Here is a 16,278-nt window from a genome sequence, read left to right as displayed (position 1 = left end):
AGTTCATGCAACTGCATGGTTTCCCACAGAAAATTGTATAGGCTTGGCAGTGTGATTGCAGCCATAGCGGGGGTGTTTTTTTATATAACCATACTGAAAAAGTGTGGGGGAGTGGGGGGTTGTAGCTGCAGCGACCAAGAGCAGAGGGCGGAGTGAAGCAAAAGTGCTTGCTTTAAAGTTTAGTTTTTTTGACGATCATGCATTTGTTTGACCAGGTGGCACACATTTTTGGCCAGGCGGGAAACCCTGCAACTGTCTACTTGAGGCTTGTGGCAGTTCTGCGTGGATCACATCACCTGGAATGACTCGTATCCTCTCCCCAGGATTGACCTAGTTGGACCTCCACAGTGGCTTCTGGCAGCGCCTAGAGCCCAGGTGAACACAGCGTTCTTGATTGGCAAGGGCTATGTCAATTTACAGTAATGCCATTCGGGCTTTTCAATGCCCTTGCCATGTCTGAGTGCCTTATGGAGCGTGTTCTAGCTTCTGTACCACGAATCTACTGTGTACCTGGACGATATGCTGTTGCACGGTGTGCCACCTCCACCATGTGCTCGCCTGTTTTTTGTGCAAGACTTTACTAGCATTGCCATTTCCCTACACTGCCCCACATAGAAGGGACAATGTTTTGACTGGGACCAGACTTTGCCATTGCCTTGTCCCAGCTTTAGGATGGTCTGGCCTAGGTCCCCCTCCTGGCCTACCCTTACCCCCAGCCACCTGGGCACTGACAACAGCAACATAGGGGTTGGGGCTGTAACAGGAGAGGCTGGACAGAGAGTGGTTTGCCCCTACCTGTAGGGCACCAGGTTTAGGCTGCGGACGGACCATGCCTTGCTCACCTAGCCCCTCAACTTTAAGGAGCTGGAGGGAAAATGGCAAATGAAGGTCCTTAAATGTTACAATTTCGCTGCTGAGCAAAGGGCAGGGAAACGCCATTTGAATGCTGACGCCCTCTCACAGTGGCCCTGCATGAAGGGGGAATGAAGGCACTGTGCCTGGCTGGAGGAGAGGATTGAGGCCTACTCCCCAGTTCTGATGCTATCACTGTGGATGAACCACTGGGGATCAGCTTGGAGTCTCTCCAGCAGGATGAGGACCCTGAGAAAGAGCTGGTGCTTTGCTGAGGGGTGGATGGGAGAACCCAGCCCTTCACCCCTAAGCAGTCAAGGCACTTTGTACTCAAGGGGATGCCTTGCTGTGAGGGGTGGGGTACAGTACAGGGGGTTGCTTGTGGACTCTAGTGGGGAGATATGGTGACAGCAGGTGGTCCCTCTAACTCTCTGGGGGATAGCTCTCCAGTTGGTGCATGACCAACCCATCTATATAATTTATATACAATCTGGTAATTAACAGAAGAGCAGTTGTTCTGATAAACTCATTGCTCCAAAACTTTGAGATCTACTAATGGGAGTGTGTGATTCCTCTCTCTGTTGTTACATGATTGTGTACTCTGCTAACAACAGGAGCACATTTATTGCACCTGGATGGTAGATGTTTGTGTTTACTTGTGATTTTGATTATGCTGCTACATTCAGAATAGATTGTAAAAAACTAAACAAAACAAAAAAAACCTTAACGCAATGGATTCAGTATGTAATTACATTAAGTGTAGTGATGAATTGTACTTGTATTTTTACAGACTACAATAAACAAATTAAGACCCAATTATGTGTATATAATATTACTGTTATAATTCCATCGTAATTTTATGTTATCCCCTGTAACACCAGCAGTCTAACAAATGTGTAAATGAAGCCAATTATTTTCTAATCTAAGTGTAAATTCAGTTACTTCATCTGCAGTATTACATTTTTATTCACTTATTTGTTTGGGGGAGGTAGAATTGAGCATAGAAATATGTGGCAGGTTGATAGTTTACACCTAAAAACAAATCACTGCATTTTAGGCTGAATTGGAATTAATAAGTATTTTCCTTCCTGCCAGTTTTTCAAGGTTGGTCGCACAAAGATGAACCAATAAACAGAAAGGTTGAACTTGAATGGAGACCTTTTTTATTTATGTATTTACCACCTGAAAAATAGTCTTTGTAATAGATAATGCTGCTCTGCAGTGCATTTACAGAAGACTCTGGTTTGCATTATTGCAATAGATAAAACAAGGGGATACTGAATTTCCCAGGGCACCGTTGTTTTTAGTTTCTTGGAAAATTTGGTGTCCCGCCTATATTTCAAGCAGGTGCTATATAACAAGTATCAAACTGACATGATTAGTTTGAGCCTCTCTCACCTCATCGCTAGTGGATTTCGTAATAAAATATTTATGAACCAATTCAGTGGCTGCATATAATAATGATGTTGGTTATTTTACTGTATTATTTAACAGGAAAACATTATTTATGGTTATATTACATTTAGACTAATTCTTAGTAAAATGTGGAAAATAATACAAAGTTTACCATCCAAATGCTTCTTATACATCCCATGCTGAAAAGTATTTATTAACTAACATATCTAAAACTGAGTCAAATTCAAGTTTGTTTGCAGTGTGCAGTGTCTTGATTCAGTATTTTAAAAAATAATAATCCTATGGGACAAACTTTAAAGTAGTTTTGACTAAGTAATTCACATTTGTAGTTGCAGTGTTTCTATTTATAGTGAAGTGGAAAATATTACACTAGCCATAATTGTGGTGTATACAGCAGAGACACAATAAATAAATGTGTATGTATGGAACAGGACATCTACAAACTTAAAACATGTTTTATAATAAATGCTGTGTTTTTACAGTGTAATGGGTGGAGGCAGGAGTGCTGCATATTTGAGGTGAATAGCATGCTATTCTTCATAGCTTTGCAACAGTATCAATTGCTGTATTTTGTACAGAGCAGTGGCTGTTAGTGTGGAAGGTTACATAGCAGGTTTAACAACATAAATGACAGAACAAGCAAAATTAAAACAAAAGTGAATAACACACACTGTGAATATGAATTTCAGTCTCTGTAGAAGCCCAAGCACCCATTTTAATATTATCCAACTGTCTCTCTCAGGATGGCCGCTGACATGGACCGTATTTTCCAAATATCTGGAATAAAAAATGTTGTCATGAAGAGGAAACTTCTCTGGTGCATTAACCGTCTAGGTGGAACATATACTGGTGGTTCGGTGAGTTTTTGTTTCTCTCTCTTTTATTTAATGGGTAACGTGGGAAATAAAATCATGCTTAACCATGAACTTTACCTTACAGTGAAATATGCATATGAAAAAAGTCAGGGTTTGCTGCAGCATTGACTGTACCCCTTTTCAAAGCTATTACTATACTACAGTCAAATAAGGATTTCCACCGATTTTTCATGAGCATGCTGAAACAGATCACATACCCCAAGCCTACGTTGTATCTTTGATCCCTGAGGGCCACAGCAACTTCTGTTTTTCAGTCCATCTGAGTGCACTCATGTAATTGAACCAAGTTCTAAAGGAGGTGGGGACTAGGAGACCTCTGAGACCTGCTATATTGTTCTTCTCTAGCATCCCTGTTGACAGTCATTAAAATGATTAAGTCACAGTGTTTTGTAAAGATTAACCATCATGTGTTTTAGAGTACATTTGATTTTTCAATAAATTAAATGCGCTCTAATTTAATGTGGGAAGGAAAAACAATACATGTGTTTATTTATTTATTATTTTTAAATCGAAACTCCACATTTTTTGTTATTAGTCCGATCATCTCTCAACTTTTTTTACTTTCACACAGTACCTGTTTCAGCTCATTTAAGTAGTGTTTTATCTTGGCTTTTGGAAATGAGCATGCAATCTTTGTGTCAGTAAAAGTAACACAGAACCTGAAATACCAGTGGAGTGACAGTGAATGTTAAGCTTACATTCAGGAAATGGTATTCAGATTGAATGCTTTTATAGGTCAGTGTGTTTACACATGTCGAAACTAGATTATTCTTTCAATATTCTGAATGTAGTTCAGACCAGTTTCATAAAGTAGGGAGTTTAATCTGAAACAATACAAAACTACATTGAACCTGTCATCCAGTTGATTAGTTGAAAAGCAGTTGAGGATGAGTTCTGATAAATGACCTAATTTGTTCTGATATTGCAATGTATTTTTGACTTTTTAATTTTATCCCTACCCTCAATTGCCTCTTTGTATAGTGCTGTACCTTCATTGTACTTATTATAATCCCGGGAGCTTGAACTGTATTATAAAGTTCTTGACCTTTTTTTTTTTTTCTCTCTCCATTTTTAACAACAGAAAAGAGGAAGCCATTTGGACCATCTTGCTGATAAGGTTGTTAGTAGGGTTGGGCGATATAAAAAAAAAAAAACATATCGCCAGTGTTATTGGCTGGCAGGGTGGATGCGAGTTAGCGGATGTGCGTTTATGTGTTGAGCCTGTATGTTTTATATGTGTATTATTTCTATCTTTTAATGACGAAACGTGTTTTATATTTATTTATTTATCTTTGTGCTCCGTGAAAATCTTTTTTTTTTTCTTCAATTTAAAGTTGTGCTTGAAGGTTGAAGAGAAAAACAAGGCAACTTTCTTAGCGGCAATCGAACTGGGTTTAATATTCAGCAGGAGTCCATGGTACATACAGAGCTTTGTCATAAATCGTCTTTCGGACAGTTTGCAACAGACTTGAATGCTATATTGCACAAACGGAAAGACATTAAAAAGACAAAAGCTATACTTTGTACTGGCAACATATTGGCAACTTCTTACTCCCATCTCCTCTCTCTATAAATGAATTTTTCTGTACAGAAAATGGGTGGGCAAGGTAAACCAGTGCCACTGATAGAACTGCACATACAAATTTTGTGCTTTACATGATTGTAAACAGCGTAATAAATACACGTTTCTTTTAAGATATATTAGGAAGAGCTAAACGTGTATACAACATTATATTCAGACATGCACTGTCCCATAAGAATACGTTTCCATGTGCAACAATAATACTAAATAGCAAATATGTATTCTTAGTATTATCGTCATCATTTGTGCGAGCATATATGTATTTTGCGGCACAGCGTGACTCCCTTAATTTATTACTCTTACTACAGATTTGTATCTGCAAACAATACTTTTTGCTGAATTATTTATAATTTACTTATTTGACGTCCTTAACCAGGGCAAGTTACAGTTTAAACAAAATACACACGTTTCATGATTAATCATCCAGATACAATATAGCAGGTTTAATTGAACTAAAGTGTACACGTCTCAGTCATTGCGTTTATGGACGCCTTTATTAATATCTTTATCCTTAATATTTTAGAGGGAAACCCAGATCTGCTGTATTTATTTATTCATTAATTTAACTTGTAAAAGGTCACACGTTACCTTAATCGTGTTCGCCTTCACACTGACTGTCTCTGCGGATTGTCCTGCACACCATTCACAAAACACAGCCTGAAACACCGGCCAGCTGTTCATAACATATTAATAACATCGGCTGCTATGATGCGATTATTATCCTTCAGTTTATTTTAACTAGTCACAGCACTGCACCGGTCCTGTGAAATCCAAGTTTTTACTACACTCGGATATTAACTGTAAGCAGTCATTGTTTCTGTACGTGGATTTCACTCCATGCTGCTAATAAAACTGTAATTTCGTCGTGATCGCACACGGCACTTGAGATTATATATTCCGACATAATGTATCTGATGTCTTCCCTCTGTCTGCAAGTCCAGCACACACCTCTGCTCCTGAAAGCGAATCATGTCCTCAGTGAGCGGGACGGACACGTCTAGCACCAGATATTTAACCTCCACAAAACACGGACGCCTCCGGACGCTTAGCCAGTGGAAACACCCGTTTAAGCGTCCGGGGCCGGACGCGTCCACCAGTGGAAATGGGGCATAGGTGTCCATCATGTTGTTCACAGCTGTAGTGTCAAAACGATTCCATAGCAACTGTCTCTGAACGAAGCTCAATGCAAGAGTATCACCTTTGGACAGTTAAAGAAAACTATGTGGGGCTATTTCTTATTTTTCAACATATTGAAAAATATGTAAAACTTATGGGTAAAGCTTTTTCTGTCAGATACACCAATTGGGATGTGTGATTACGGTTGTCCATGATCTAGTGCTGCGAGAATAAACTGTTATTCTAAGTTTGACTTCTTGTAGTCTATTAAACAGGAAAATGCATTTGGGCATTTTTTCCTATCTTAGTCATCTTTCATTGTAGCCTATTTTATGTTTGTAAATTTATTTAGTATTTTTATGATAGGAGAGGATGCTTTTTATCCAACATTTTGATAAAAATATCTGAATTGATGATATTTTTAAATTAATAGCATGTTCTTGGCACGGAACATCCACACAAAACATAAGTGAAAGCATATGTTTGTTACACATGTATAATACGTGACACATTGTGCTTTTAAATATTAATTTTATTAGAAAAAGTGTGCAGTGCCTCCCCATCTCCTGGAAATGCGTGATGATGTGCGTCATCGTATTGTCGATGACTGTCATCATTATTGATATACAAGAATATTGTCTATCGGCACAACCCTAGTTGTTAGTCATGACTGGGCAGATTGTCCCATTACCACTGTCCTTCTACACAGCTTGACTTGAGGAGGAGGAACGTGAAGCTGCCATGCAGTTGATTATCTTTCATGCATGATTCTCTTTGTTGTTGTGTCTCTTGAGATTATTGTTCGTGTGATGACTATTCTGTTTAAAAAGAAAATCACTTCTATGAAAATGTCTAAAAGCTGGCTGACCAGTATACTGTTTAGGGGAAGCAATGTGACCTGAAAAACAATATTACAAAGCAATATTCGCAAACCGAAAACAGAACAAAACGTTCACAAATCCAAATAATTAAGACCTGAAAAGGGGAGGTCAGTGGCTTAAGGCCTTTATAGATACAAATTTTAACCTGCTTGAGGTATAGGTTTCTATTATATGCAAGCTAGTATGGCAAGGCAAATTGTCATTTAGACATATCTGCAGTTCAATTTAAGATATCTTGAATTGTATTTTGAGATATCTCAAATTACATTCGAGATCTCAAATTGACTTCCTGTCCTATTTCAGATATCTTAAAATAGACAGGAATTTCATACAAAACATACAGCATTTTCACATGAAGTCAATTCGAGATATCTCAAATTGAATTCCTGTCCTATTTCAGATATCTCAAATTGAATTTGAGATCTCAAATTTGAGATATCTTGAAATGGAGTTAGTTTGAGATATCTGCAATTCAGTTTAAGATATCTTGAATTGTATTTTGAGATATCTCTAAATGACAATTTGGCATGCCATAGAACTAGAGCATGTCCAATCAACGTCTTAAGCAAACATTTACTGTAATTGTTTCCCCTACCATTGCCTTGGCGGGCCTCCCCGCTAAGGCAACCTACCACCCTGCCCAGGGAAATGGGGAAAAAAAAAAAAAGAAAGGCAATTAAAATGTAGGCAATAATAATAATAGTAATAATAGCTAGTAATAATATCAGTGTTGTTGTTATGATAATTATCCTTTAATTGTTATGTGCCGGCTGAGCGAATCTACACTCCATCTTAATCAGCTGAGTGACAGTGAACCGAGTACTGTCTCTTACAGGTGGGATGTCATCATTTTTTTTACATTCATGGGTGTACCTATACTTTCTAAATATGCCCTGAAAATTTCATTCACATCCGTTGCCGGATTTCTCATATCAGGACATTCACCCCCACAGTCCCCGACATCAGATACAGGACAGCAGGATAACATATACACATTTGATTTTATGTTATTAATATGCTTTGGGGTGCTGTTGTAATCCCAGGACACTTTGAGACAGACTCCTTAACTGAAAGAATTTAACCTGATTACTTAGCTCGTACACCTTCGCTTAAATTAATAATTGTGCTTAATTATCATGCACGGCCAACACTGGTATAATTAGAATAATTATAATGGATACAGTACAACTTTTCATGTTATGATTAATAATAATGAAATACATTTCCTTTGATCATATGCAGACACTAATACGTTAGTCATTTACTTTCTGTTTAATATTGTATGAAATTGCCATAGCGTGCGATTACTCTCCCAATCAGTAATATTGGTCAGCGGTTCGGAGGCAGGATGTTGACTGATCATCAGAATTACTTGTTCGTTGCACATACAGTCAGCAACCAGATTAGTTTTAGTGTGTATGTGTGTGTGTATATATATAATATATATATACACTCACCTAAAGGATTATTAGGAATGCAATTATCTAACCAACCAATCACATGGCAGTTGCTTCAATGCATTTAGGGGTGTGGTCCTGGTCAAGACAATCTCCTGAACTCCAAACTGAATGTCTGAATGGGAAAGAAAGGTGATTTTAAGCAATTTTGAGCGTGGCATGATTGTTGGTGCCAGACGGGCCGGTCTGAGTATTTCACAATCTGCTCAGTTACTGGGATTTTCACGCACAACCATTTCTAGGGTTTACAAAGAATGGTGTGAAAAGGGAAAAACATCCAGTATGCGGCAGTCCTGTGGGCGAAAATCCCTTGTTGATGCTAGAGGTCAGAGGAGAATGGGCCGACTAATTCAAGCTGATAGAAGAGCAACTTTGACTGAAATAACCACTCGTTACAACCGAGGTATGCAGCAAAGCATTTGTGAAGCCACAACACGTACAACCTTGAGGCGGATGGGCTACAACAGCAGAAGACCCCACCGGGTACCACTCATCTCCACTACAAATAGGAAAAAGAGGCTACAATTTGCACAAGCTCACCAAAATTGGACAGTTGAAGACTGGAAAAATGTTGCCTGGTCTGATGAGTCTCGATTTCTGTTGAGACATTCAGATGGTAGAGTCAGAATTTGACGTAAACAGAATGAGAACATGGATCCATTATGCCTTGTTACCACTGTGCAGGCTGGTGGTGGTGGTGTAATGGTGTGGGGGATCTTTTCTTGGCACACTTTAGGCCCCTTAGTGCCAATTGGGCATCGTTTAAATGCCACGGCCTACCTGAGCATTGTTTCTGACCATGTCCATCCCTTTATGACCACCATGTACCCATCCTCTGATGGCTACTTCCAGCAGGATAATGCACCATGTCACAAAGGTCGAATCATTTCAAATTGGTTTCTTGAACATGACAATGAGTTCACTGTACTAAACTGGCCCCCGCAGTCACCAGATCTCAACCCAATAGAGCATCTTTGGGATGTGGTGGAACGGGAGCTTCGTGCCCTGAATGTGCATCCCACAAATCTCCATCAACTGCAAGATGCTATCCTATCAATATGGGCCAACATTTCTAAAGAATGCTTTCAGCACCTTGTTGAATCAATGCCACGTAGAATTAAGGCAGTTCTGAAGGCGAAAGGGGGTCAAACACAGTATTAGTATGGTGTTCCTAATAATCCTTTAGGTGAGTGTATATACACACACACACATACACATATACAGTATGATTTACTGTCACATAATAACAATAACACAAGTAATAGTAAACATATGCACTGTAAAAGTTATAGATTCAGGTACATTTACCACAGCCAGGTTTGTAGTGGCGCATTTAACATCTGCTATACGGGTACATTTCTTCTCTGACTGTCGCCTTTTGATTCTGCTTACAGGTACGTGTTAATACAACAACAACAACAACAAAAAAAACTGTTGTACCACTTCACCATCTTAATAAAAAGAAAATGAAACATTCTGAATTTGTATACATTGCTTTCAGATGTATTAACATTATAATTTTATACACAATATATACATCTAAATTAACGGGGGTGGGGGTTGCGATGATGTATAAAAATGACAAAAACTCCATACTCGCGATATAAGCATTTTGAATTTCGCCCCAAATAATACATTGAGTATATCGCAAAATCTCGATATATCACCCAGCTCTAATTATTATTATTTATTTCTTGGCAGACCCCCTTATCCAGGGTGACTTACAAAATATAAACGCGGTATGTTCAAAAATACATAGAAGTATAAAGAACTCAAATTATATACTTGTAAAAGGTGAATGGATTGCCGCAATATACATAAGACTTCTAGATGTGCACAGGTACAGTGGAAGCTCTAATCGACATGATTGCTCTCCCTGGCTTTCAATACACATTGTACAGTAGCAACACTGCCTTTGGGAATGAAACCTTAAAAGCTGGACTGAAAAGCCACAAATAGAATAGAATAAGAAACTTGACGTACACCTATACAGCATGGTACTGTGTGAGGGTTTTCATTTGACGTGCATATGCCATGGTGTTGAAGTTGTTAATAATGCAGAGATGCTGTCGTACCTGATTGCAACCATAGATTATACACCTATTTATCATGGTATCTCTCTCCTGGGGGAATTATTATTATTGTTTGGTAACAGGTTTTCGTTATACAGCAAAACAGCCTGAGAGACGGTGAGCTTCTCCTTTTGTGACATTGAGTTAAGTTGAATATCACCAGGAGGTGAACAATGCCTGTCTTTTAGTATGAATTGTAGAGATCAGCAATCAGCTCAGTCTCCACCTCCTCCCAGTCTGCCTCCACCTATTTTCACCAAACCCCGTTTTTGCTTGAGCCGTTGGAATGACAGATGGCATTCTTGAACATATAAAGTAGCAGTGAGGTCTTTCCAATGCCCATAATTTGGAAATAACAATACTTCATTAGAAATGCAGTGGACCATAGATTAACTGCTTGAAGATGTTCTGCACTGCTTGTCTGTCGAACTTTTGTGTGTCCCTGGGTGACCCCTTTCTTTTGTGATAATTATATGGAAAGACAGTACTGCTAAATAACATTATGCTGTTTCTCCATACAGGCATATAAAAACAATACAACACATCTCATTGTGAGGCAGACTTGTGCCAGTGAGAAGTTTCTAGCAGCTTGTGCAGCAGGTAAGTCCCTACCCCCCTTCCAAAAAATAAATAAACAACATGTAAAAAAATAAAATATTTCTTTATGTAATATGAGAGCTACATGTGTGATCAAAAAGTTACTCTGCACTCACTCTGTACTTCTGGAATGCACTTTGGGTTCCAGAATGCATTGACTGTGAAACCATCCACGTGGATGGCCTGGGGCATCCTCTGACAGCCTATTCCTCTGCAGAAAGGGCAGCCCAGTCTTTAATCTGCAACCTGACACATTGCTTACTGGATAAAAGGGGTGAGGGTCTTAGCTGTAGGCTGGCCCTGGCACTTTATCGTAAGAAAAGCTTTGAATTATGTTTCCTTTGGGTTATGGAAAGATAAAGATGAGTGTCTGCCTTGCAAAGTTTGAGCAACGACTTCAAAAAGGCCCCAGTAACGAACATTGTCACAGTGAACAGCTCTCCTGTGATTTATAATAATCTGTTATTGGAACAGATGTAGACAGAAAAAAATATTCAGCTTACTGCAACAGGCCCTTTTGTGACCTTTGAGGTAGGCACTTTTAATAAATATAAAAGTTTTGGACTGCGCAGCTTTGGCAGTCTCTCTATCCATTTCTAAATCCTGTGTAAATGCCAGTGTCCTAATTCTGGCAGTTCTGTTCTTCAAAGGTCTTTATTAATCTGATGGAGTAACGTCAGCTGTGTCTCTCAAATTCACTCCTTCGGGTCCAATATCCAGCAAGTGTTATAAGTCTGTTTATATTATTACCTCCTTTTTAAGTTAACTTAGTACTTCAAGTACTTCATTTGAAAAACACCCAGCTAGGAATTTGGAGCTTTTTCTGCAACACTGTTATTGTTGTTTTAGTTTTTATATTTGAATGTCCAATTAGTCAAAGAAAGAATAAGCTTCCCTGTTTTAAGAAATCACAAATTATTGTCCCAGTGATGAGAATCTCCTTTCCTGAAGATTACTGGGGAGCAGAACATGTGCATGTGTAATCCCTTTATTATCTTTCTTTTTTTCCCCCTTTCCATAATTTACATTAAATGTAGTTCTGATGTCGAGTTACAGGTAAATGAGATGTTTGTTATTACTGTGATGTTTCACCAGGGATATGGATCCTGTCCCCAAAGTACGTGATAGAAAGCGCAAGAGCTGGGAGGTGGTTGAAGGAGGAGCCGTATGAATGTGGCAGCGTGCTGGAGATGCAGAGAGAGCGACGTGTGGGTGCCTTCTGTGGCTGGAAGGTGGTGGTGCTGATCAGCAACATGAAAAAGAGGGGGGTGTTTGAGCGGTGAGAATTTGAAGTGGAGAGTGGAGTTTGACCAGTGATCAAAAACTGCATTGATTAAAGGGTGTAAAGCCAAATTAAAAACTTTTATGTTTCCTTTGTGTTATTGGCAACTGTTGGGTCCAAAGGTTTGTGATTGTCCTGTTTTCAGTGTTGAATGTCAAGGCTGCTTTAATATACGAATGTTCAGTAATTGATTGATAACTAGAAAAGTTATAAAACAACGAATGTACTAATTCTGGGGTTGCTTTCTTACTTTTTGTTTTTATGGAGGCCTAACCTAATGCACATTTGTGTAAGTTTAAAATTGTTTTTTTGCTCTTATTCTTGTAGAATTCTTAAAGCAGGGAATGCCACAATTTACCCTCACCCCACCTCATCCTGTGATGTCACGCATGTACTGACACAAAACATGAGCATGGCTGCAAAGTTCTACAAGGCGCCATGCTACTCGTTGATCTACATAAAAGACCAAATATTTGGGGTAAATACTCTCTAGGTGTGAATGTTCAAACTGAGCAGTAGAATGTAATTGCAGGTCCTTACTTTCCGTATTTGGTAAACTAAAGGCAAACTGTCCACATCATACTATATATGCAGTTAGTCCATGGTTTACCCACTGGGAAGGACAGTCCAAATTCAACTCTAGTAATTAACTACCCAATGTAATATTAAGTAGAGTAGTCCTAGACTAGTGCTAATGAAGGTCTGTGAAACATAAGGTTGTGAATGCAACCCTGATTATCTGAGAAAGGCCCCTTCCCCTAGTATAGTATGCCATTAACCTAGGACCTCAATAAATGTATTTTTGTATAACAAAGCTGCCCATTGGCCACTGTGCAGTGTCACTCAAGCACCCCTCCCCTGCTGGTATGACCTAGCCTCTTTTTGCCAGAAGCCAAGACGCTCCCACACGACCGAGCTGCCTTTGGGCAGTATAATCTTTTCAGATTACCAGGGTTGCATTTGCAACCTAATGTTATTTCGAGTCGTGAATACTATCTAAGGGGGGAGAGGTCACATTATAACTAAGTTGTTGCAAGGGAGGCCAGCAGTGGACTAGTAAGGAAGCCTGGCCAGAGACCAAAGGCTGTTAAATGTAGAGCCTCAACCTGAACTAGGAATAATGAAAATAATGAAAAACGGAGGTAGGAAACCAACCTGCACAACAACCATAACAAACCAGGAACTGGGCCCAAGAGGCCAAAATCTAATGGTAAAGAGAACAACACTGGACAGCGGCAAGTAACAGTACACAAAAATAATCTGCCAAGTACTCCAGGAGCAGGACATCAGGCACAGGGACTCTACTCGGAGCAGATAAACAGGTCTGCTATTCTGGGACCATTGCCAACTTAAAGCCAAGAGCAGGGCCAGCCAAGCTCTAGTGGAAATGGATTGCAGCCAAATAATAATAAATTAATGAAAAGGGGGGGTGCAGGAATAAACAGAAACCTTCATTCCATCCAATAAGGTCGCGACCCCCGTGTTGCGAAGATATATAAGTTTGCCCTGCTGTAGTGGTTCAAAATGTGCTGCACCACCAGTACATGGAGGTGCCATTCTGAGGCCAGGGGTACTTCTGTTATTACTACTTGTTTAGTTGTTGCTTTTATAAAACCTGTTATTTTGTATTTATTTGAAACTTTCTGTGTACATTTATTCTGATAAATTTGAGCTCTAATAACTTAGGAACTCCTATTTTCAGATATACTTAATTTGTTGCCATTTCATAGTCACTGACACTACACTCTCTAGTCTATGGGCCAGAGAGCATTCGGGGCAGCTCATGCAGGTATATCTGCACATCACCCCTCCAGTCCAGCCCAGGCCCCCTGGGTGCTCCAAGTCACATCCGTTAGTTATTCCCTGCAGTTTCTACCACACCCCCCTGCTTTTAGGGGTGTAGCATGGAAACAAGTGAAGGACCTGTTGCAATGCGCGGATCTCGGCACTGATTAATGCAGAGTGACTGCTGTGTGCTTAGCAGCTCCGGTCGTGCGGATGCTCAGTGAGAAAAAGACGTCTGCTGTGGGCACTAGGATACTTGTGACACTACAACAATGAGACGTTGTGGCTCGCAGGAGGTGGTCTCCACCGCTGTACTCATTGCACCAACTTGCACCACAAATTGCACCGTGCAGCAACCTCTTGGGCTGTGTAGGGGAGGACTACTTGAGTGACAGCGCACAGTGGCCAATAGGCAGCTTTGTCATTCATAAATGCATTTGAGTATCCTCGACTCCAAAGATAACTAACCAATATTGGTCCTACAGCTCTTTATGTGCGTAACATTCTGATTTTTTTTTTTTTTTTTAAACGTGAAGGACTGGAGCCAAAATGCTCTGCTAATCTCTCATGCGGTGTCTTTTCAGTCCAAACTGTGGCATACCCCCCGGAATCCCCTTTTACCCAGAACAATGATCACAAAAAAAGTGTTTCTTATAGCCTCATTCTTGATAGATAAAAGAGAAATTATTGCATATGATGTCCCTATAAACATTTGAATACTTTTAAAATCAAATTATCTGTGAAAATCTGTTATAGTACAGTTCGGTTTTTGTGCACACTTATCAGTTTCTTGTTTTAAACATCATATATTTTTTTTGTCCAATCAATTTTTTTTCAAACTGCTTTTAATACCTGATGGTCTTCGTTTTATTACTACTAAGGACACTGCTATTTTTACACACACAATTGCTGTTGTGCAATATATAATACACTCTAGAACACAAGCCAGTCCACAGCTGCCATTGACAGATCAGTTGTCAATATCTGACAGCTTTCTTGCACCCTGGGGATGACTGTGTCTTAAGACATTGAGACTTGCTCATTGGAGAAGCAATTTTTATTAAGCAAATTATAAAAAAAACTAATGGGTTCCATTCAATCTTTCCTCCTGGCTTGAAAGAAACTTAAATGGTCTTGTATCTTCTGTGTATCTGTTGATTAGGCCTTGGGGTGTCGGGTGGTTTGTTGACTAAACTATGTGTGTGTTGTGTTGAAGGGGGCGAACAGCACTGATGAGATGAGTATTGATGAAGATGCTGCATGTGTCTCCAGCGGTGACACTGACAGATCACCGAACAGTGCATTGCAATGCAACTCGGAAGTGAACAAGAGGCTATTCTCTGATTTTGAAAATAAACTGAGAGAGCAACTGCTTCAGGGAAACTTGGTGAATTTTACTTTAATATGTTACTCTTGCAACTCTGACATACTTGTGTTGTTTCCTCCTTGTTTTTGATTAGATGTTTAATTTTTCCCCTTTTAAAATGTTTGTCTGCCTTGGCCCCTCACACTGCTACACAGGAGGTGTAGCGGTGAGTCTGGTCAATAATGATAATAGCTGGCATGTCCAAGTTAAACAATTATGAGAGAGACAGTTTTGAACTATTCCTTAATGTTATTCTGATAGCTTCCCCTCTGAGAACACTGAACATCATCACTTACCACTGTCGGCACACTCTGTGTTGTTTTGAGAATTACAGTTTATCTGAAAGATGTAATTATTCAAAAATATATTTATTGGAAAAACAGACCTGCAAGAACTTTTTCATATCTTTTTTTTTTTTTTTTTTTTAATGTATTTATTAAGGTTGTGCAGACAAGATATTCAGCTGCTGGTTTTCAAGACTTCACCACAGATGACCAAGTTCAGGTATGATTCCTCAATGGGATTTCAATAAACTGTGTGAAGGTTTGAAGAATATACATTGTGTGTGTATTTATTAAAGGACAGAATTATCTTTTAAGTAACATATAGATCAAGTCACAAATATAATCATGGAAAAAAAAAGATAATTGTATTTTTTTGTTTTACTGACTTTTTACTGTTTAGAACAGAGAGGCAGATTTCACTAACATCAGGAGCCTGATTGAGTGCTGCTTCCTCACTGAAGCTCTGAATGAGATCCAGTGGGTGCTGCTACCTGGAGTCCTGCCCCCTGCCCACCTTATCCATTCTCTGATGAATCACGCTTTGCAGGTACAGTACAATTGTTTTTAATTATTTTACTTTTTTCATGGTATAAATGTATATACAGTAACACAACTTTGAAGAAGTGACAGTAAATTTCTCTATTCAAGCTACTTTTTTCTGAAGCATTTAGCTTGTACACAAGATTTTGCAGCCTTGTTAAATGCTACTGGAT

General features: G+C 39.2%; 1 protein-coding gene across 5 annotated transcripts in view; it reads left to right on the top strand.

Moving 5' to 3' along the window:
- Positions 1-16,278, top strand: part of slf1 (SMC5/6 complex localization factor 1) — a 66,149-nt gene that overhangs the window by 8,696 nt on the left and 41,175 nt on the right. For 3 of the 5 annotated variants that reach the window (XM_066711842.1, XM_066711840.1, XM_066711838.1), the window contains 8 exons: positions 216-375; positions 3,011-3,125; positions 10,773-10,851; positions 11,944-12,127; positions 12,458-12,608; positions 15,132-15,302; positions 15,723-15,785; positions 15,966-16,112. In XM_066711842.1, coding sequence (XP_066567939.1) covers positions 3,012-3,125; positions 10,773-10,851; positions 11,944-12,127; positions 12,458-12,608; positions 15,132-15,302; positions 15,723-15,785; positions 15,966-16,112 — 909 coding nt within the window. In that variant the 5' untranslated portion in view covers positions 216-375; position 3,011. The remainder of the gene's footprint in view (positions 1-215; positions 376-3,010; positions 3,126-10,772; positions 10,852-11,943; positions 12,128-12,457; positions 12,609-15,131; positions 15,303-15,722; positions 15,786-15,965; positions 16,113-16,278) is intronic. The other 2 variants (XM_066711839.1, XM_066711837.1) reach the window with 1 other exon arrangement.

This window comes from Amia ocellicauda, chromosome 8, assembly GCF_036373705.1.
Source record: "Amia ocellicauda isolate fAmiCal2 chromosome 8, fAmiCal2.hap1, whole genome shotgun sequence".
Lineage (NCBI taxonomy): Eukaryota > Metazoa > Chordata > Actinopteri > Amiiformes > Amiidae > Amia > Amia ocellicauda.
The sequence above is the reverse complement of the archived record's forward strand: the minus strand, read 5'-3'. Positions and strand labels throughout refer to the sequence as shown.